General features: G+C 40.7%; 1 protein-coding gene across 3 annotated transcripts in view; it reads left to right on the top strand.

Moving 5' to 3' along the window:
- MDGA1 (MAM domain containing glycosylphosphatidylinositol anchor 1) overlaps positions 1–24,647 on the top strand; it is a 498,204-nt gene that overhangs the window by 223,525 nt on the left and 250,032 nt on the right. For all 3 annotated transcript variants that reach the window (XM_082251647.1, XM_082251646.1, XM_082251645.1), the window contains exons 2-4: positions 2,194–2,333; positions 4,533–4,707; positions 20,493–20,689. In XM_082251647.1, coding sequence (XP_082107773.1) covers positions 2,194–2,333; positions 4,533–4,707; positions 20,493–20,689 — 512 coding nt within the window. The remainder of the gene's footprint in view (positions 1–2,193; positions 2,334–4,532; positions 4,708–20,492; positions 20,690–24,647) is intronic.

Genomic DNA, 24,647 nt, shown 5'->3' with positions numbered 1-24,647 from the left:
TATTTTGTACAGTTTTGAAAAATAAAGACAATTTTTGACACAAATCTGGTACTGAACATACTTGTACGAGGGCATGCATGTAAGGGGGACTCTGATATAAGGTGGGATATATAACGTGGACTCTGATGTAAGGTGGGGACTCTGATGTATGGTGGGACTCATATGTAGACTCTGATGTAAGGGGGGACTCCGATGTGGACTATGATGTATAGGGGACTCATAAGGTGGACTTCAATGTTTGGTGGGACTTATAATGCAGACTCTGATATAAAAGAGGACTCATAATGTAGACTCTGATGTAAGATGGGAGTCTAATGTAAGGTGGGACTCATAAGGTGGATGTAAGAGAGGACTCATAATGTAGACTCTGATGTAAGATGGGAGTCTAATGTAAGGTGGGACTCATAAGGTGGATGTAAGAGAGGACTCATAATGTAGACTCTGATGTAAGATGGGACTCTAATGTAAGGTGGGACTCATAAGGTGGATGTAAGAGAGGACTCATAATGTGGGCTCTGAGGTAAGGGGGGACTTATAAGTTGGACTCCCATGTAAGCGGGGCTCTGATGGGGATCCTGATGTAAGGGGTGAATCTGATCTAAGTGGGGACTCATAAGGCAGACTCTGATGTTAGAGGGGGCTGTGATGTATGGTGGGATTCATACGGTGGGCTCTGATTTAGGGGGGACCCATAAGGTAAACTCTGATGTAAATGGTAACTCTTAAATCGGACTCTGATGTAAGGGGAGACTTTGAAAGAGGGGGCAGTTGTAGGACATGTATGTTATAGGGTGTGGCCCCCGTGGTGCTGGGATGTTTGGGGCCCCGATTATAGGACATGTATGATATAGGGTGAGGCCCCCTGGTACTGGGATGGTTGGCATGAATGATATAGGGTGTGGCCCCCCCTGGTACTGGGATGTTTGGGGCCCCTGGTTGTAGGACATGTAAGATATAAGATGTACCCCCCGGTACTGGGATAGTTGGGTGGCCCCAGTTGTAGAACATTTATGATACAGGGTGTGGCCCCCCTGGTAATGAGATGATTGAGATCCTGGTTGTAGGACATGTATGCTATAGGGTGTTGCCCCCCTGGTACTGGGATGTTTGGGGTGCCAGTTGTAGGACATGTATAATAGAGGGTGTGGCCTCCCCCCCGCCCCCATGGTAATGGGATGTTTGGGGCCCCAGTTGAAGGACATGTATGATATAGGGTGTGCCCCCCTGGTACTGGGATGTTTGGGCCCCCAGTTGTAGGACGTATGATATAGGGGGTGGCCCCCCTGGTATTGGGATGTTTGGGCCCCGAGTTGTAGGACATGTATGATATAGGGTGTGCCCCTCCTGGTATGGATGTTTGGGCCCCCAGTTGTAGGACGTATGATATAGGGTGTGGCCCCCCTTGTACTCGGATGTTTGGGGCCTCAGTTGTAGGACATGTATGATATAGGGTGTGCCCCCCCCCCTGGTACTGGGATGTTTGGGACCCCGGTTGTAGGACATGTATGATATTGGATGTGGCCCCCTGGTACTGGGATGTTTTGGGCCCCGAGTTGTAGGACATGTATGATATAGGGTGTGCCCCCCCGGTACTGGGATGTTTGGGCCCCCAGTTGTAGGACGTATGATATAGGGTGTGCCCCTTCTGGTACTGGGATGTTTCGGGCCCCAAGTTGTAGGACATATATGATATAGGGTGTGCCCCTCCTGGTACTGGGATGTTTGGGGCCCCGGTTGTGTTGCAGAGTGTGATCACTGGGTGCAGCGGAGTCCATTCAGATCAGACATTGTGGAGTAAACAGGAACTGGCTTCTTTATTGGAACATAACACAGAAAGCAAAGATGTCACCTCATTGTAATTAAAAACAACAGACAGGAAGAGATAACCAACGAGTTCAGTACAGTGTACCGGATATTACAACACATCATAGAAATGCATAGCATATCACTGAGCATTAGCGACATCTAGTGTCCTATTTGTGAACTGCAGTTAATCTGCTAAGCTGAAAGCTGTTGTATCTCCAACAGGTTGTAGGACATGTATGATATAGGGTGTGGCCCCCTGGTACTGGGATGTTTGGACCCCCGAGTTGTAGGACGTATGATATAGGGTGTGCCCCCCCCCTTATACTGGGATGTTTGGGGCCCCGGTTGTAGGCCATGGACTGATCTCCTTCTCTCCTGTCTTGGCAGCTTCAGCTACGGCTCAGATTATCCATGGCAGTCAGGCCTGTGTGGACAATAATGACAATGTGAGTGAACGAGTCTACACCATCCGAGAGGGCGACACGCTGGTGCTGCAGTGCCTGGTCAACGGACACCCCCGGCCGCAGGTACCGTGCTACATTGTTATTAATCTTATGTATCATTATTAGACTTTCCAGAGGAAATGCATTTCCAGGTCTTTGTGTGCCGCCATTATCAACGGCCAACTTAGAGTGGATCTAGGAGGTGAGAAATGGTCATGTGATCTCTCCTCTGCCATCTAAAGAGCTGCTTGCTGGATCAGGGGTGTCTGCTGCTCCTTTGCAGCACCGTGGTCCTTGGTTCAGAGCTCTGCCCACAAGGACTTTACATGATCTCCCTGTGTTTGTACGGACATTATTACTTTTCTATTACCTCCCACAACCGCCGAACGTTCTGGTAGGTTCATTGGCTTCTGACAAACCTGGTTCCAGAGTTTGTGACTATAGTGGAACATTGGAGTGTGAGCTCCTTTGGTGCAAAGACTGATGTGACTGAGGTTGGACATAGAGGTGTAAGCTCCTTTGGTGCAGAGACTGATGTGACTATATTGGGACATTAGCGTGTAAGCTCCTCTGGTGCAGAGACTGATATGACTAAGGTGGGACATTAGATTGTAAGCTCCTCTTGTAAAGAGACTGATTTGACTGTGGTGGGACATTAGAGTGTGAGCTCCTCCTGGTGCAAAGCCTGATATAACTAAGGTAGGACATTAGATTGTAAGCTCCTCTTGTGAAGAGACTGATGTGACTATGGTGGGACATTAGAGTGTGAGCTCCTCTGGTGCAGAGACTGATATGACTAAGGTGGGACATTCGATTGTAAGATCCTCTGGTGCAGAGACTGATATGACTAAGGTGGGACATTAGATTGTAAGCTCCTCATGTGAAGAGACTGATTTGACTGTGGTGGGACATTAGAGTGTGAGCTCCTCTGGTGCAGAGACTGATATGACTAAGGTGGGACATCAGCGTGTAAGCTCCTCTTGTGAAGAGACTGATGTGACTATAGTGGGACATTAGCGTGTAAGTTCCTGTGGTGCAGAGACTGATATGACTAAGGTGGGACATTAGATTGTAAGCTCCTCTTGTGAAGAGACTGATGTGACTATGGTGGGACATTAGCGTGTAAGTTCCTCTGGTGCAGAGACTGATATGACTAAGGTAGGACATTAGATTGTAAGCTCCTCCTGTGAAGAGACTGATGTGACTATGGTGGGACATTAGCGTGTGAGCTCCTCTGGTGCAGAGACTGATATGACTAAGGTGGGACATTAGATTGTATGCTCCTCTTGTGAAGAGACTGATGTGACTATGGTGGGACATTAGATTGTAAGCTCCTCTTGTGAAGAGACTGATGTGACTATGGTGGGACATTAGAGTGTGAGCTCCTTTGGTGCAGAGACTGATGTGACTAAGGTGGGACATTAGATTGTATGCTCCTCTTGTGAAGAGACTGATGGGACTGTGGTGGGACATTAGAGTGTGAGCTCCTCTGGTGCACAGACTGATATGACTAAGGTGGGACATTAGATTGTAAGCTCCTCCTTTGAAGAGACTGATGTGACTATGGTGGGACATTAGAGTGTGAGCTCCTCTGGTGCAGAGACTGATATGACTAAGGTGGGACATTAGATTGTAAGCTCCTCTGGTGCAGAGACTGATATGACTAAGGTGGGACATTAGATTGTAAGCTCATCTGGTGCAGAGACTGATATGACTAAGGTGGGACATTAGATTGTAAGCTCCTCTGGTGCAGAGACTGATATGACTAAGGTGGGACATTAGATTGTAAGCTCCTTCTGTGAAGAGACTGATGTGACTGTGGTGGGACATTAGATTGTAAGCTCCTCTTGTGAAGAGACTGATGTGACTGTGGTGGGACATTAGATTGTAAGCTCCTCTTGTGAAGAGACTGATGTGACTGTGGTGGTGGGACATTAGAGTGTGAGCTCCTCTTGTGAAGAGACTGATGTGACTGTGGTGGGACATTAGAGTGTGAGCTCCTCTGGTGCAGAAACTGATGTGACTGGCTCAGTGTTCTCTGTACAGCACTGCAGTATATGTCAGAGCTATATAAATGGATAATAATAATAGTGTGTGACTGTGGGGGGGGGGGGGAGGGGGGACATTAGAGCTGTGGGGGGACAATAGAGTGGAAGCTCCTCTGGTGCCGAGACAGATTTGGACATTCTGTATTTTGTTGTTGTTCGAATGCACAAAAAACAAACAAATAAATAATTGATATGTAATTAATTTAATGGAGAGCTCTTTCTCTTCGTTTTCCAGGCACGGTGGACGAAAACTGCAGGCAGCGCCTCGGAAAAGTTCCAGGAAACCTCCATCTACAACGAGACCCTGCGCATAGAGAAGGTTCAGAGGATGCAGGGTGGCCGATACTATTGTAAAGTCAACAATGGGGTTGGGGCCCCGACCATCAAGTCCATTCGAGTAGATGTGCAGTGTAAGTTATTTTAAAGGCAGCCCAGAAATTCCCACAGTTCTATTGTGTGGCCAGATCTCCCGGGAACCTCGTCAGGTCCCAACGTGATGGGCGGCTTGTCCTTTAGAGCAAAGGAAAGGGGGGAGGGACATCAGACTTGGTCACTTCCATAATCACTAATCACCGTGGAAGAGATCTTCAGGTCCATAGACTAGATACTCTAATTTTATTGTACTTTGCAAGGGAATGGAATGTCGTTGGGTGAAGCGAAAAATATGATTAGTGCCTGTCTGGTCACTTGGGGCCAAAGGATGCCATGGCAATTAAAGCCATTGGACAACCATGCCCTCCAAGCGCAATAAGGCGCCTCAATGTCTAAATATAAACCCATTGGAAGGCCCAACAGTCAAACCAATTTCATTCTTGTTGTAGCGTCTCCCTAGTTTCCACCATAGTGGAATTTTCTCTGGTAACTTAGCCATATTGGTCACCACCACGTTGGTCACCATCAGATTAGGCTACAACAAGGGTCTTCAAACTATGGCCCTCCAGTTGTTCAGAAACTACAATTCCCATCATGCCTAGTCATGTCTCTGAATGTCGGAGTTTTACAATGCCTCATGGGATGTTTAGTTCCGCAACAGCTGGAGGGCCGTAGTTTGAGGATCCCCGGGCTACAATGTCAACTTTATTTATTGTGCTGTAAAAGATCGGGGGTTATGAATTCAACCCTTTAATTCCATGAATTCTCCAGTTGACTAGATGCTTACGATGTGAAATACCTAAAAGACTTTTATGGCTCCTCAATAATCCGTAATGGTTCCTTCGCTCTCTCAGTTCACGCCAGTTGCTTGTCACGTTGGGTCCCGAAAAGTTCACCTTTAAAGCACTAACCGTCCGTTTCTGCTTTAACAATTCACATTTAGAACTATGGGGTGAATGGGGTGGACTGTGGCCTTGTCATACTAACATCTACTCTTCACATGGACTTGGTAACACGAAGCTCCTGATTGTTACATCTCAGAGGGCTTTGTGCTGCTGATTTGTAAAGGCTGATCTTCCACCATTGTTTTGAAGAGCAATGCCGACCAGGAACCTGAACCTGCTAGAAGCTTAGGATCCTTTCCTGACCCGACCCAGACTAGGCTTAATTAATTAAAAGTAGTAAGATGGGCAGAACTAAGCAAAGGGTTGGGAAAAAATTCTAATATCTCAGATAGGGGCAAAGATCCCAACACAACCAGCTTAAAATTAATGAAAGTGACGTTTGAAAAACTGCTTCGACCTTAATAAAAAAAATGCAGCACCCACCATTTTATTCTCCAGGGCCTCTGCTTTATATATTATATAATCATATAATACATAATTTATTTATAATAAATTATAATATTATAATATATATATTTTTTTTTTGGAACGCATTATACGTTGCGCTTGGTGATCATCAAATATACAGGCTTGACTTTTGCTTGTGTAATAAGCGGCAACAATGTGTTCTGTCACTTCTCTCCTACATGTAAAAATCTGCTTTTTTTTTTTTTGCTAAAAAAAAAAATACTTAAAACCCCCAAACATTAAATATTATATAATTATATAATATATAAATTAAATATAAAATAAATAAATAAAACTATATATTATATTATAATATTATAATTTATTATAAATAAATTATGTATTTTATAATTATATATATATATATATATATATATATATATATATATATATATACATATACATACATATATATATATACATATACATACATATATATATATATATATATATATATATATATATATATATATAATTATTTAATTTATGTATACTAAATGATAATATTATATATATATATATATATATATATATATATATATATATATATATATATATATATATATATATATATATATATACATATACATACATATATATATATACATATACATACATATATATATATATATATATATATATATATATATATATAATTATTTAATTTATGTATACTAAATGATAATATTATATATATATATATATATATATATATATATATATATATATATATATATATATATATATATATATGAAAGATAAATTAAACCCGTGCCCTGGCAACAGATCCTCATCCCTGAATCATTATTAGAAAAATATATATATATAATTATAAAATATATAATTTGTTTATAATAAATTACAATATAGTATATCATTTTATTTAATTAAGGAGAGAAGTGACAGAATCAGCCTGGCTGGCAAGTGGTTAGTCAATACCCAACGCCTTGCACTAATGTGGGGACAACACTTTGTTGCCGCTTATTGCACAAGCAAAAGTCAAGCCTGTATATTTGATGATCACCAAGCCCAACGTATAATGCGTACCAAAAAAAAATTGGGTATTATATTGTGTTTGTGCGCATTAAATTAATTAAAGTGTATTTTTTCCCAAAAAATTGGCGTTTGAAAAACTGCTTTGACCTTAATAAAAAAAAAAAAAAAGTGCAACACCCACCATTTTATTCTCCAGGGCCTCTGCTTTACATATTATATAATGATATAATAAATAATTTATTTATAATAAATTATAATATTATAATATAACAGAGAGAAATTATTCCACATCAGTGATCCCAGAATACACTGGTGATAGGAATAAAAAGGATTGGGACTATAACGGGCTATTAGTCGAAAGTATGTAGGTAAGCCAGGGAAAGAACGAAAAAAGAATAAAATTAACAATATTTATTGAATATGAATAAAAGTCGACATTGAAACAATGAAGAAAATGAAAAAAATGAAAAAAATGAAAAAAAGACTAATAATGCAATACAATACAGCATGTTATGTCATAGTAGTAGTCGATCGAACGGGTGAGTGCCTTTGTTCAATGCATTTCGCCTTTAGCTTCATCAGGAACTCCGGCGTGATTGAATCACCCTTTTGTTGGATTAGGACTACATTAAGACCTTCAAAGTTTATGCATAGAAACAAAAAGAAAAACATATATATAAATACAGGTTCATATCTTGAAAACTGAAAAACAATCTACAATATTCATTTTAACCCTAGTATATAAAAATATAGGGTCATAAGAATAGACACATATAGCTTACCACACTTAAAAGTACATTATGCCTAATACATGGAACAGTTGGACCAAAGATTGCGCTTCCCAATGGCTTGTCTTAAGGCTCCGAACCACATAGACCCAGGTAGGGCCCAACAGGGGTCCTCCATGGGGGTGGTTTTCTGGTATGAATTGGACCAGTCTTGAATCGGTACCACCGTAGCGGACAAAGGGTGGAGTCCGGAGTTCTGTGGACAAACATAGTGTGTCTTGTATAGCATGTCTAATGTCATACAAATTGTCTTAAGGAATATATTATTATAATGAATGGTCATAGCTATCTAGAGAGATAGAAAAAGGAACAATTACAAATGGTAGGTATTCTGCAAACCTACCAAAGCTGGGGTCGGTTCTGGGAAGGAACATAAAAGTAAGGATACTATATTAAATGTTCCATCCATAAACATATATTTGAGCCCATAAGTCCACAGGAGCAACAGCTGAAAGGCAGCGGCTCCAGCAGACTGCCCAGCAATTATATGCAGGGACAGGACGACAACAGACCAAAAAACTACAAAATTCAGACATTGGCTATCCCCATAGAGAAAGCCCCAGGGGAAAAATTAGACAAAGTAGTTGAAAGGAGAGCCTAGTATGTTATCGGCCAGTATCTTACCTTGCTACCTCAAAAGCCACGGGTCGGGAGAGCCGCCATGACTCATCCTCCCGCGCCCGTGGCTTAAGACTGGCCCCGCCGGAAGTGACGTGTGTCCGCAAACGTCACTTCCGGCACGGGCGCCATACTATCGGATGTCCGGCGCTAGAGGTAAATTGATCCCCGTGGCCGGACACCCGCGCCGGCTGAATGAGCCGGAGAGGACAAGCATACAGCTGTCCCCTGCTTGGCGCCCAAATTCATACCTACAAACAAGCCTATGGACAAGCAGAGAGCGAATCCTGATCCATTACATGAATCGATACAGGGTTTAAGCTACAACATTTGATTTAAACAAATTAAACAGACAAATAAAGAATACATACAACAAACCAAATACAGTCCATAGTGGATTGTATGCAAGACTAGGAACCTAGCACGGTCAGGAAAATCCTGCAGGTGGTTCCTATAAAAACGTCAATAAGGTATATCAAAAATATGAATACATAGAGATTAGATGAAGGCAGGAAGCAGGAGATATAATATATAATTTTATTTATTTATTTTATATTTAATTTATATATTATATAATTATATAATATTTAATGTTTGGGGGTTTTAAGTATTTTTTTTTTTAGCAAAAAAAAAAGCAGATTTTTACATGTAGGAGAGAAGTGACAGAATCGGCCTGGCTGTCAAGTGGTTAGCCAATAACCATCGCCTTTCACTAACGTGGCGATAACACATTGTTGCCACTTATTGCACAAGCAAAAGTCAAGCCTGTATATTTGATGATCACCAAGCGCAACGTATAATGCATTCCAAAAAAAAAATGTTTAGCAGTTCACGCCATTCACATGTTTCTATTGTTCTATTGACTTGGCATGGTGTCATCTTTTTAATTTTACCAAAAAAAAAAAATTGGGTATTATATTGTGTTTGTGCGCGCTAAAATTAAAAAAAAACGTATTTTTTTCCCCAAAAATTGGCATTTGAAAAACTGCTTTGACCTTAATAAAAAAAAAAAAAAAAAATGCAACACCCACCATTTTATCCTCCAGGGCCTCTGCTTTACACATTATATAATTATATAATATGTAATTTATTTATAATAAATTATAATAATATAATATATAATTTTATTTATTTTATATTTAATTTATATATTATATAATTATATAATATTTAATGTTTGGAGGTTTTAAGTATTTTTTTTAGCAAAAAAAACAAAAAAGCAGATTTTTACATGTAGGAGAGAAGTGACAGAATCAGCCTGGCTGGCAAGTGGTTAGTCAATACCCAACGCCTTGCACTACTGTGGCGACAACACATTGTTGCCTCTTATTGCACAAGCAAAAGTCAAGCTTGACGTGGTGTCATCTTTTTAATTTTACCCAAAAAAAAAATAATCGGGTATTATATTGTGTTTGTGCGCGCTAAAATTAATTAAAGTGTATTTTTTCCCAAATAATTGGCGTTTGAAAAACTGCTTTGACCTTAATTAAAAAAAAAAAAAATGCAACACCCACCATTTTATTCTCCAGGGCCACTGCTTTATATATTATATATATATATATATATATATATATATATATATATATATATATATATATATATAATATATATTTTATTTATAATAAATTATAATATTATATTATAATATATAATTTTGTTTATTTTATTATATAATATATAATATTTAATGTTTGGGGGGTTTTAAGTATTTTTTTTAGCAAAAAAAAAAAAAAAAAGCAGATTTTTACATGTAGGAGAGAAGTGACAGAATCAGCCTGGCTGGCAAGGGGTTAGTCAATACCCAATGCCTTTCACTAACGTGGCGACAACACATTGTTGCCGCTTATTGCACAAGCAAAAGTCAAGCCTGTATATTTGATGATCACCAAGCGCAACGTATAATGCATTCCAAAAAAAAAATGTTTAGCGGTTCACACCATTCCCATGTTTCTATTGACTTGGCGTGGTGTTATCTTTTTAATTTTACCAAAAAAAAAAAAAAATTGGGTATAAAATTAAAAAAAGCGTATTTTCTCCCCAAAAATTGTCGTTTAAAAAACTGCTTTGACCTTACTAAAAAAAAAAAATGCAACACCCACCATTTTATTCTCCAGGGCCACTGCTTTACATATTATATAATATATAATTTATTTATAATAAATTATAATATTATAATTTAATATTTCATTTTATTTATTTTTTTTATATTTAATTTATATATTATATAATTATATACTATTTAATATTTGGGGGTTCTAAATAATTTTTTTTTAGCAAAAATGCGTTAAAAAAAAAAAAAAATGTTTAGCTGTTCACGCCATTCACATGTATCTATTGACTTAGATACATTGACCTGTAACACTAACGAAGATTTTTTTGTTTAGCAAAACGCGTTTCTGGCAGGGCGTTGGAGACGAGGGGGATCTCTTTAGCGCGGTGCCAGCTGCCTTGGCATATTTTCTTGCCGCGTGATCTCACGGCTCAGCGGCACCTTGTTGGGATGAGATGTGGAACAGGAGACAAGCATCGGGGGGGGAAAAAAAGGTACTGCGATCCGCAGCCATCTGTCTCTGCGGATAATGTGCAGCTTCCGGAAAATTTCACATCTCGTCGCCATTGAGGCAGATCTGTTGTGCGCCCCCCCTCCCCCCGTTCACCGGCTGTCTCCTGGCACGCCGCGCCCTCGCCTCTTCCAATTTCATCTTCGACACGACCCAAGCTGGACTTCCAGCTGACAGTCCCAACAGTCGTCGTGTCTGAACGCAACTGTCTCGTTATCCTTCGCAAGCTGATTTGATTAGACCTCCCCGGGACGCCGCCGCACTTTATTCCATTTTAATTTAGTGGAGACAATCGGTTGTCTTTTCTTTCCTGTAAACTAAATAACATTTTTCCGTGGGCGGCAGGGGTGGGGGAAGGGGGTCTCCGGAAAATTGTTGCAGGCTCCGGAACATCTGAGTAACAGCCGGACTCTTACATTCATCTCCTGGGCCCAGCGGGACGGCGAGAGAAGTAATTATACTTCAGGCGGATTTGGGTTTTGGCTTTCAGAGTTACAAAGTCCTGAAGAAACGGAAGAGACTTGGGGATTTAGGCCAGGTATAGAGCGAGCGTAGCGCCAACGCCGCACATTTATTTTTTACTTGTTTTTGAGCAATTTTGTGCTCCATGCATCTGGCAATCCGGTCCTTTGAATGGGCTGTAATGAGTGACATGTGAGCTATATTCTGTCTCAGAGTACTGTGAGCCCAGGTCGGCGTTATAATGCACCCCCTGGAGGGTAGGTCCATGATGCTGGGGTCTCACAGATTGTGGGTTGGATGATGCTTGGCCAATCATGTGACATCACTGATCTTCTCTGGTCCATGTAATGACATGTGAGCTATATTATGTCTTAGAGTACTATGAGCCCAGGTCGGAGTGATAATGCACCCCCTGGAGGGTAGGTCCATGATGCTGGGGTCTCACAGATTGTGGGTTGGATGACGCTTGGCCAATCATGTGACATCACTGATCTTCTCTGGACCATGTAATGACATGTGAGCTATACAGTATTCTGTCTCAGAGTACTTTGAGCCCAGGTCGGCGTGATAATGCACCCCCTGGAGGGTAGGTCCATGATGCCGAGGTATCACAGTGGGTTGGATGACGCTGGGCCAATCATGTGACATCACTGATCTTCTCTGGTCCATGTAATGACATGTGAGCTATATTCTGTCTCAGAGTACTGTGAGCCCAGGTCGGCGTTATAATGCACCCCCTGGAGGGTAGGTCCATGATGCCGAGGTATCACAGTGGGTTGGATGACGCTGGGCCAATCATGTGACATCACTGATCTTCTCTGGTCCATGTAATGACATGTGAGCTATATTCTGTCTCAGAGTACTGTGAGCCCAGGTCGGCGTGATTATGCACCCCCTGGAGGGTAGGTCCATGATGCCGAGGTCTCCCAGTGGGTTGGATGACGCTGGGCCAATCATGTGACATCACTGTTCTTCTCTGGTCCATGTAATGACATGTGAGCTCTGTTTGAGTTTAATTATATACATTGCAGGTACATTGTGACTAATGAAAGTAATTGGAATGCCATTCTATAGGTTTAAAACCATCAAAAAAAAACATATATCAGTTAAAATAGTACAATTTTATTGCAATTCACATTTAAAATCCATAAAACAATGGTGTGGATGATGGATCCGTTCCAATCTCCCTCACCACTTGTCGACTGCAATACACACTGTATATATATGTTTTGCGGGTTGCAGCTGGTTTACCGGGTTTATGGCTTGCGCTATCAGCCATAACCCCGGTATTATTTATTTATTTTTCCCTCTGGCGGCTGGCTTTCTCATGAAAGCGCTCCAAGCGGCTCATTAGCTGCTGGATTGCTTTTAGACGCAGGACATCTCCCCTCCTCCTGCCGCTTGTCAGTGTTTCTTGGTCTTACAAAGAAACAATCTGGCTGGTCACAGAGGTGAACAGAGACCAGATCCTCCCTGATTGCCTCCATGGTCTTGGAGGACTGGAGCGACTTCATGACATCACTTTCAGTCCAGAGTGGAGGTAAACAATTTTTTTTTTTTTTTTTAAGCAAAAGGTCACTTTTTTTTTTTTTGCTCTTAAATGTATTTTTGACCCCAGATCTTTCTATAAAGAGGACCTGTCACCCTTATTTTCATTACAAGGGATGTTTACATTCCTTGTAATAGGAATGAGCGCCGGTTCACACTGGCGCGACGCTACTTTCAGGGGCGACCTCCGAGATCGCGGTGCGAGCAGCGCGCCGCGACCTCGGAGCGGCCGCCACAGACGGCAGCAACATTGAAGTCTATGGCGGTCGCCTCCTGGTCGCCCCAAAGAAGCTCCGGACCCTTTTTCTAGGTTGGAGCGACTTGTGTCGCTCCTATTAGAACGGGTCCGTAGCTTCCCTATGGGAGGCGACCTGCGGCGACCTGTGAGGCGACCAGGTCGCCTCACAGGTCGCCCTAGTGTGAACCGGGGCTAAGAGTGATAAATAATAAATAAATAAATTAAATAAAGAAAAAATAAAAGAGACATTGTACATATAAAATAAATAAGAAAAACAAAGTTTAACCACTTGCCGACCAGTCACTGGGACTGTACTGCGGCAAAGTGGCTCGATTCCCTCCAGCAACGTAGACCTACGTCGCTGGACTCCTCCCCTTCTGGGCGGCGCTCGCGCGCCACCGGAGGCTCGCTCCCGTTGTGTTCAGTCACAGCGGGAGTCGGGCCAGGGGAGGAGCAGCGGCGATCACCGCCGCTCTTCCCCGATTGTTGGGGATCGAGTTTGGAGATCCGCCCACTTGTGTAAACAGAGCGGGCGGATCTCCTAAGTGACAAACAGAGACAGATTGCAGGATTCAGCATAGCTGAACATGCGATCTGTCCCTGTGTCACTCAGTCACCTCCCCCCACACACGTCAGTAAGCACCAGGCATACATTAACCCCTCCCTCTCCAATAAAATTAACCCCTTCCCTGCCAGTGTCATTTTTACAGTAACAGTGCATATTATAGCACTGATTACTATAGAAATGTCACTGGTAACCCCAAAAGTGTCAAAAATGTCAGTCAAGGGTCCAATCTGTCCACCGCAATGTCGCAGTCCCGCAAAAAAAATCGTAGATCGCCGCCATTACTTGTTAAAAAAAAAACACCAAAAATGACAAATCTTTCCCTTAGTTAGTAAACGCAATAACTTTTGCGCAAACCAATCAAAATACGCTTATTGTGATTTTTTTTACCAAACATAGGTAGCAGAAAACAAATTGGCCAAAAATTTAAAAACATTTTGATTTTTAAATTTTTTTGGGGGGAATTTCATAAAAAAAATGTGAAAAATGTTGTTATTTTTTCAAAATGTACGCTCTTTTTTTTGTTTGTAGCGCAAAAAGTAAAAATTGCACAGGTGATCAAATACCACCAAAAGAAAGCTCAGTTTGTGGGAAAAAAAGGACGTAAATTTTGTTTGGGTACAGCGTCGCACGACCACGCAATTGTCAGTTAAAGTCGCACAGTGCCAAATCGCAAAAAGTGGCCTGGACGTAAGACAGCAAAATCCTCAGGTGGTAAAGTGGTTAAAGCGTGACATGTTTGGTATCTGTTTACTCGGCCTGACATTATCTTTCACAATATACAAAAAAAAATTTGGGTATATATTGTTTTTTCTCTTTTTTTATTCACTAAAGTGTATTTTTTCCAAACAAACAGGGTTTGAAAAACCGCTGTGCAAATACCGTGTGGCATAAAAAAATTGCAACAATCGCCATTTTATTCTCTAGGGTCTCTGCTAAAATTATATAATGTGTGGGGGTTCCAAGTAATTTCGTAGAAAAAAATTCTGATTTAAACTTGTAAAGAAAGTCGCCAGAAAAGGCCGGGTAAGCAAGTGGTTAATAAACACGCCAGTTAGCGGTACAGAAGAACAGATTTTGGAAGCAGTACCCCCCCCCCTCCCCCTCCCTTCCATAGACAGCAGTCCATGTTCTGCACAGGTTCTGGCTCCAATCGGCGCCTCTGATTCGGGGGAAGATCAGCTTTTTACATCAAAAAATATTCTTTGTGTCTCCAGGGAGGGTCCGCTCATCAGACTGAAAGGGGTCAGAGGGGGAGGGGGGGAAGCGGGGCCTGAGGGGAGGGGGGGCGTGGGGCCTGACTCACCAAAGAGGATTATTCACTTACTGATTAGAGCGACAAAAAAAAAAGGATCACAAGCCCTGCGTTACAGGATGACATTCCATTGATCACTTCCATCTATTTGATTAATTAATTTATCTTCTTATCTGATTACTGAGCTTTTCTACAAGAATTCTCACACTTTATTTTAACCCCAAAACCAGCAATCCCTACACACTTCACTGTATAGGAAACACTGATGATACATTGTATACAGAGTGTGACCAGAAGGGGGGGGGGGTAATACATTGTATAGAGAGTGTGACCAGAAGGGGGGGGGGGTAATACATTGTATACAGAGTGTGAACAGAAGGGGGGGTAATACATTGTATACAGAATGTGACCGACCAGGGGGGGGGGGTAATACATTGTATACAGAGTGTGACCGGGGGGGGGTAAAACATTATATACGGTGTGCGACCGGGGGAGGGGTAATACATTGTATGCAGAGTGTGACCGATCAGGGGGGGTAATACATTGTATACAGAGTGTGACCAGAAGGGGGGGGGTAATACATTGTATACCAGGTCACCTCACAGGTCGCCTTAGTGTGAACGGGGACTAAATACCTTTGCAAACCCAGAGATTGTAAAAGTAGCAGTGGCATCATCGCTGTGCTTTACATACTGTAGCCTGTGCAGAGAGCAGAGCTGTGGGAGGGACCAGCAGGCTCCACCCACTACTAACTGCCTGTAGAAGATTACAGAACTGGGCGGAGACAAGACCAGTCCCCCTGCACAAGGAGAGAGGGCAGCAGTGGGCGGTCTTTATAACAGGAAATCTCACACTGGATTACTGCACAGATCTGGAGGGATACATAAAGATCAAGAAGAAGATCTATGATGAATGGATTTAGGAAATATTTGCTGATCTCTGAGTTCAGCTTCTTCCAGCTGATAATAAAGAACGTGTTTTCTGTAAACATGTCTAGAAGTGGATTCCGGAGAATATTGTTGACCTGAGAGTCCGCAGTCCTGAGACTCTGAAATATTAATAGACTCCGGACATCTGCACCTCGGCAAGAGCAAGATAAAAATAAACACCAAATTCAGCTGAAATGCTGCAGAGACGTCTCTGTGTATTCTATCCGGATAATTCCATGGCCACTGAGACAAAAAGTTACAAAATTTATGTTATGTGAAAAAGCTGCAAACAACATTCTCATCAATCTACCGGAATATAATCCATAAAAATACCAGAATATAATCTATAAATATACCAGAATATAATCTATAAATATACCAGAATATAATCTATAAATATACCGGAATATAATCTGTAAATATACCGGAATATAATCTATAAATATACCGGAATATAATCTATAAATATACCGGAATATAATCTGTAAATATACCGGAATATAATCTATAAATATACCAGAATATAATCTATAAATATACCGGAATATAATCTGTAAATATACCGGAATATAATCTATAAATATACCGGAATATAATCTATAAATATACCAGAATATAATCTGTAAATTATACCAGAATATAATCTATAAATATACCGGAATATAATCTATAAATATACCGGAATATAATCGGTAAATATACCAGAATATAATCGGTAAATATACCAGAATATAATCGGTAAATATACCGGAATATAATCTATAAATATACCGGAATATAATCTATAAATATTCCAGAATATAATCTGTAAATATACCAGAATATAATCTATAAATATACCAGAATATAATCTATAAATATACCAGAATATAATCGGTAAATATACCGGAATATAATCTATAAATATACCGGAATATAATCTATAAATATACCAGAATATAATCTGTAAATATACCAGAATATAATCTATAAATATACCAGAATATAATCTGTAAATATACCAGAATATAATCTGTAAATATACCGGAATATAATCTGTAAATATACCAGAATATAATCTGTAAATATACCGGAATATAATCTGTAAATATACCAGAATATAATCTGTAAAAATGCCAGAAAATAATCTGTAAATATACCAGAATATAATCTATAAATATACAAGAATATAATCTATAAATATACGAGAATATAATCTGTAAATATACCGGAATATAATCTGTAAATATACCAGAATATAATCTGTAGATATACCAGAATATAATCGGTAAATATACCAGAATATAATCTGTAAATATACCAGAATATAATCACTAAATATACCAGAATATAATCTGTAAAAATGCCAGAAAATAATCTGTAAAAATGCCAGAAAATAATATGTGAATATATCAGAATTAAATATATAAAATATACCAGAATATAATATGTATAAAGAGAAAATAATGAAATATTTAAATCTACTGGAATATAATCTATAAATATTCTAGAAATTAAAATATTTAAATACCAGAAAACAAATATGCAAATATACCGGATATATATGCATACTGTAATTGGCAATATATTATAGAAATATACCAGAAAATTATATGTAAATATGCCAGAATTAAATATATTTTTATCCCAGAATATATTAAATAAATATAACTGAATATATTATATAAATATACCGGAATATATAAATTCTGTATACCGGAATATAATATATAAAAATGCCAGAAAATAAAATGTAAATAAATTAGAAAAAAAATATAAAAAAAAAATCAGAATATGATGTATAAATATACCTGAATATAATATGTAAATATACCAGAATATATACATTCTGTATGCCAGAATATAATATATAAAAATGCCAGAAAATAATATGTGAATATATCATAATTAAATATATAAAATATACCAGAATATAATATGTAAAAATACCTAAAACAAATATGTAAATATACCAGAATATATCAAATAAAATTAAATATAATTTTGCCAAAATAAAATATTTTAAAAATACTGAATATAATATGTAAATATACCAGAATATAATATATAATTATACCAGAATATAATATGTAAACATACCAGAATATATTAAATAAATATACTAGAATATAGTTACATTGGTAGGTTACATTAGGTTGAAAAAAGACATCTACATCAAGCAATAGAAAAAATACATAAATAGAAAACCTCTATACACAAATCTATAACCACAGAAAAGGGCAGAAAAAATAAAGCCCCTATGAAGTACCGTCCACTTTTTTCCTGGGTGGGGTTCCTTCCTGATTCCTCAGGAGGAAATTGGATATTCCATGGATCAACTACCCCTGGTGTTATTACCTATAAATAGTAGTATCCAGTTATATTTTGTGCATTTAGGAGTGCATCAAGTTCTATTTTAAAACATCTACTGAGCTGGACAGAACAACCTTTTAGGTGGCTTGGTTGGTGTCTTAAGTGGTGGTTTGGTTGGTGGCTTGGTTGGTGGCTTGGTTTGTGCTTTGGTTGGTGGCTTGGCTGGTGACTTGGTTGGTGGCTTGGTTGGTGGGCGAGTCAATTGGAAAAATTACCAAATTTTTGTAAACGTTTGAGTTGTTTGATTAGTTAGTGATTCACCTGGTCGATAAGTAAAGCTGGTCATACACAGTCTGAATTGCATCTGGTTCCTGCTTACTTGGCTGAAATGCCAGCTGTGGCTGACCCTGTTGGCACTACCCAGATAGATAAAATTACACTGAAAAATTGAAGAAGCTAGGTGGAAATTTTTCAGTAGAACAGTGACTACATTCTATCAGATGCAGTCACTGTTTGGTATTCATGCAGCCACGATTGCTGTGGCTGCCTGAATACAAAAGCCATCAGTGTAGACTCCTCCATCCATGCTGTTTTGTCTGGATTGATGAATCTATTACTTTTTTTGATTTGCCTAATTTTATAGCTGAGTTCTTTGGTTATTAGTTCGAATATGGATTGGCTGGTTAGTTGAGGAGGTGACCGTTGGTTGACTCGTTAGTTGAGGAGGTGACCATTGGTTGGCTGGTTAGTTGAGGAGGTGACAGTTGGTTGCCTGGTTAGTTGAGATGGTGACCGTTTTTGGCTGGTTAGTTGAGGAGATGACTGTTGGTTGGCTGGTTAGTTGAGGAAATGATTGTTGGTTGGCTGATTAGTTGAGGAGGTGACTGTTGGTTGACTGGTTAGTTGAGGAGGTGACCGTTGGTTGGCTGGTTAGTTGAGGAGGTGACTGTTGTTTGACTCGTTAGTTGAGGAGGTGACAGTTGGTTGGCTGGTTAGTTGAGATGGTGACCGTTTTTGGCTGGTTAGTTGAGGAGATGACTGTTGGTTGGCTGGTTAGTTGAGGAAATGATTGTTGGTTGGCTGATTAGTTGAGGAGGTGACTGTTGGTTGACTGGTTAGTTGAGGAGGTGACCGTTGGTTGGCTGGTTAGTTGAGGAGATGACTGTTGGTTGGCTGGTTAGTTGAGGAGGTGACCGTTGGTTGGCTGGTTAGTTGAGAAATTGACCGTTGGTTGGCTGGTTAGTTGAGGAGATGACTGTTGGTTGGCTGGTTAGTTGAGGAAATGACCGTTGGTTGACTGGTTAGTTGAGGAGGTGACCGTTGGTTGGCTGGTTAGTTGAGGAGGTGACCGTTTTTGGTTGGTTAGTTGAGGAGATGACTGTTGGTTGGCTGGTTAGTTGAGATGGTGACCATTTTTGGCTCGTTAGTTGAGGAGGTGACCGTTGGTTGGCTGGTTAGTTGAGGAGGTGACCGTTGGTTGGCTGGTTAGTTGAGGTGGTGACCGTTGGTTGGCTGGTTAGTTGAGGAGGTGACCGTTGGTTGGCTGGTTAGTTGAGGAGGTAACTGTTGGTTGGCTGGTTAGTTGAGGAAATGACTGTTGGTTTGCTGATTAGTTGAGGAGGTGACTGTTGGCTGGCTGGTCAGTTAAGAAGATGACTGTTGGTTTGCTGTTGATATACCCAAGAAGAAACTATATCTGATTAACTGCAGTTACAGCTCCACCAATAATTTTTCATCCTGCTGATTCGATTTTCAGGTCGGAGTTTGTTGAACCAGTTGTTGCCAACTTAGACACCCATTGCTTGAATTTTCAAACGATTTATCAGAACTATCTGAGATTCAAGCGGCGGATGTCTGACATTAGATGTAAAAATTTATGGTTGACTGATATTTGGAGGGACTGAGTTTGGTGATTATTTATTGTTTTTTTTTTTTTTATTGATTAGGGGAATGGTAGGCTAGTTGGTTGGACAACAGTTTTGTTTGGTAAATTAGCAAAAGGGTTAGCTGGATAGTTATTGGAAATTCCCTTACATTATTTAGGAGGGTAGGTTGGTTGGTTGGTTCCTGGGCTTATTGGTTGGTGTAACTCATTGCTTGTCATGGTTTTTCCTCTTTGCTTTTCTTTTCAGTTCTCATGACTTGTTAGGATCTCCAAAAGAATCAATAAAATTAAATGTGACAAAGCTTATAACCCACCCTGTGACCCTGCTTTCCAGATTTAGATGAACCCATCCTTACTGTTCACCAGACCATCAGCGATGTAAGAGGGAGTTTCTACCAGGAGAAGACTGTTTTCCTTCGATGTACTGTAAGCTCCAATCCACCTGCCCGCTTCATCTGGAAACGAGCTACTGAGACTTTGTCCCAAAGCCAGGACAATGGGGTGGACATCTACGAACCTCTCTACACACAGGTATGATATGTTTGTGCATCAATGAATTGCCTGCTAGCAGCAAAGAGCTAGTTGTGGAAAATTATTCAGATCAGGATATGTCATCGGAAAGGAACCAACCCTCCTTTCCACCATTGAACGGGCAGGTTAGAAAACAATAGCCGTTGTTCCATTATAAAATGTTCCTCCTCTGATAATGGTGGTACCTGAGATCATGTGTGTCCATCTGCTCTTGGAAGCCTTTCGTATGAAGCCTGATGCAATCTCAGACCAGGCTTTCGAGGATAGGTAGATTAAGACATACATCTAAATCAGGGGGTCTTCAAACTGTGGCCCTCAAGTTGTTCAGGAACTACAATTCCCATCATGCCTAGTCATGTCAGAGTTTTACAATGCCTCATGGGACGTGTAGTTCTGCAACAGCTGGAGGGCCGTAGTTTGAGGATCCCTGGTCTAAATCTACCCTACAAGCAGGGCCAGATTAACGTAGGGGCTATTGGAGCTGCAGCTCCAGGCCCCTACCTTTATATAGGCCCCGGGTTGGCCATATTCACTGTTACCGCTCTTCTGTCACTTGTAAACACAGAAGTCTGGCTTCCATGCTCGCTTCCCCAGGCAGCTCCCTCAGAACCTCCCCACACAGCACGAAGGCCGGACAAGGAGGGACAGTTGCCGATGCATGGATGTGTTTATGGGCTTCAGAGACAGCATCCCATGTTGAATTAGGCATGCATGGCTGCACCCTTCCTCCTCTGGGTGCATGCCAAGGCACGGCCCTTAAGGCCCTTCAAAATCCTCAGCACCAAGCCCATGATGCTCTTAATCCGGCCCTGCCTACAAGTCATGTGGATGAATGATGTCATCAGTCTGCTACAGGCAGGAGGAAGTCTTTTCTCAGTCTCCTCTCTCTCAAATTGCAACATTGTAACTTTGTAGTAAGTCACAAGGTGAGAGGATGCAGCTGGGGCTGATGTAGTCTACTAGTGAGCATCACTTCATTGGTAAAGCCCACTCTGAGTACTTTCCTTAATCTAAGGCAGTGATGGTGAACCTTGGCACTCCAGATGTTTTGGAACTGCATTTCCCATGATGCTCATGCACTCTGCATTGTGGTGGAGCATCATGGGAAATGTAGGTCCAAAACATCTGGGGTGCCAAGGTTCACCATCACTGTTCTAAAAGTGATATTAAATTCTCGTTTTGTTTAAAAATAATAAAGCCCAGATCCTCCTCTTCTCAGATCCCTCAGAGGCGCTCCTGGCCCCTCCCTCCTGGCGAGTCCCCCCACAGCAAGCAGCTTGCTATGGGAGCAACCAAGCTGAGCGACTGCTCTGTGTGTCCATTCAGACACTGAACTGTGGCTCGGCTCCCGCCCCCTCTCTTCTTATTGGCTCACTGACCTTGATTGACAGCAGTGGGATCTCAATGGCACCTGCTGCTGTTTCAGCCAATGAGGAGGGAGAGTTTCAAGGCTCTCATGCAACATTGCTGGATCGAGATGCGGCTCTGTTAAGTATTAGAGGGGCTTCTGCACACAGAAGGTTTTTTTTATCTTAAATATAAACTTCTAGATATCTTTTCTCAGCAGCAGTATATAGCAGTCTTGTGGCTTCTATCAGTGTCTGGTTAAAGCTTGTAGGAGGAGTTATCATTCTCTCCTGATTGTCCTATCAGGGTGCAGGAGCCCTGACCCTCTGTTTGGACAGTGCTGATTGGTCCTGTGCTGATCACATGCACTCTCCCAAGAGGGAAAAAAAATGCTCTAGCTATACACACTAAACTGAGCATGTGCAGAGTGCCCCAAAGGCTCTGTTCTATCAGGAGATGAATTGGGGACAGTGGAAGAAGGGGAGGGTCAGAGAAGACAGGATCAAACAGCCTTTTTACACAAGGCAGTGGATTAACCCCTTAGGTTCCACAGTGAGTATAACAAGCATGATTTATTGCATATAAACACTGATTTTACTGTTATGGGTTTAGTAACACATTACTGCATACAATGCATTAAGATAACAAAAAAACCTTCTGCCTTTAGAACCACTTTAAAGCAGACCCTAATCCAAAAATGTAAGGTCCACTTTTTTGTTCCCCATAATGTTGTAGCAAAATTAAAAAATAAAAGCCTTGGCGGGGGGGGGGGGGGGATTTAATTTATTTTCTTTGCCCTGGGTTCTTTCACCATCCTTTCCGATATAATCCCAGGGAATGCTGGGTTTTCCAAAGTCTCACAAGAAGATCCTGTTGCACTGGAGAATCTTCTCATAAGATTTGGGTATTTATCAGTTCCCAGGATCTTTCCGGGAAGGATGGTAAGTAAGGAACGCAGGGAAAGATAAGAATACTTAATAATCTTGTTTATCCCACATCTTTTTTTTTATACGAGGGGGATGAGTTTGGTAGTGCAAGGACCTCTTTAACCACGTTACCCTTACCACCGGAGGATTTTCCTGCTTAACGTCCAGGCCACTTTTTGCAACTTGGCACTGCGCGAATTTAACTGACAAATGCGCGGTCATGCAACGCCGTACCCAAACAAAATTTACGTCCTTTTTTTCCCACAAACAGAGCTTTCTTTTGGTGGTATTTGATCACCTGTGCGATTTTTATTTTTTGCGATATTAATAAAAAAAGAGCAACATTTTGCAAAAAAATTGAGATTTTCTACTTTGACAGTTAAAAAATATCCAATATATTAAATGTTTGTCATATATTTTGGCCAAAATGTATTTAGCTCCATGTCTTTGACAAAAAAATTCTCAACGAGCGTATTTTTAACCGCTTTAAGACCGGAAGATTTTACCCCATTCCTGACCAGGCTATACAGTATTTTGCAATTCGGCACTGCGTTACTTTAACGGACTGTTGCGCGGTTGTCCGATGCTGTAACCAAATTAAATTTATGTCCTTTTTTCCCCACAAATAGAGCTTTCTTTTGGTGATATTTAATCACCTGTGCTATTTTTAATTTTTGAAAAAAAGAGCAACAATTTTGAAAAAAATATATAGATTTTTTACATTCTGATATATAACATTCCCAAAAAAAAAATTATAAATCAAAATTTTTTAACATTTTAGGCTACATATTTTTGGTAAAAAAAAATCACAATAAGCATATTTTGATTGGTTTGCGCAAAAGTTATTGCGTTTACTAACTACGGGAAAGATTTGTCATTTTTATTGTTTATTTTTTACTAGTAATGGCGGCGATCTGCGATTCTTTTGGGGGGACTGCGACATTGCAGCGGACAGATCGGACCCCTAACTGACATTTTTTGACACTTTTGGGGGTACCAGTGACATTACTACAGTAATCAGTGCTAAAAATATGCACTGTTACTGTAATAATGACACTGGCAGGGAAGGAGTTAACTTTATTGGTGATCAAGGGGTTAAATGTATGCCTCATGCTTACTGACGTGTGTGGGGGGAGGGGGTTGTGTGACAGAGACACAGATCGCAGGTTCAGCTATGCTGAATCCTGTAATCTGTCACTGTCTGTCACAGAGGAGATCCGCCTGCTTTGTTTACACAAGCGGGCGGATTTCCTCACTCGATCCCCGACGATCGGGGAAGAGCGGCGGTAATCACGGCCTCTCCTCCCCTGGCCCGACTCCCACTGTGTCTGAATACAGCAGGAGCGAGCCTCCGGCGGCGCGCGCGCGCCACCGAGAGAGGGGAGAGTCTGGTGACGTAGGTCTACGTCGCCAGACCTTAACGAGCCACTTTGCTGAAGTAGCAGCACAGTGAGCAGTGGTAAAGTTCTATCAGTCCACAACCACTGTCTCTACAAACCTGATCTCATCTCTAAAGTTGCATGCAAAAGCTCAGTATAAACAAAAGTTTAGGTATTTATACTGGGTGAATGGACAAGCAAAGCCACAACCTTTTGAAGGCATATACACTCACCAGACACTTTATTAGATACACCTTGCTAGTACCATATTGGACCCCCTTTTGCCTTCCGAACTGCCTTCATTCT

Source organism: Pelophylax lessonae, assembly GCF_965119305.1.
Source record: "Pelophylax lessonae genome assembly, chromosome: 3".
Taxonomy (NCBI): domain Eukaryota; kingdom Metazoa; phylum Chordata; class Amphibia; order Anura; family Ranidae; genus Pelophylax; species Pelophylax lessonae.
The sequence above is the reverse complement of the archived record's forward strand: the minus strand, read 5'-3'. Positions and strand labels throughout refer to the sequence as shown.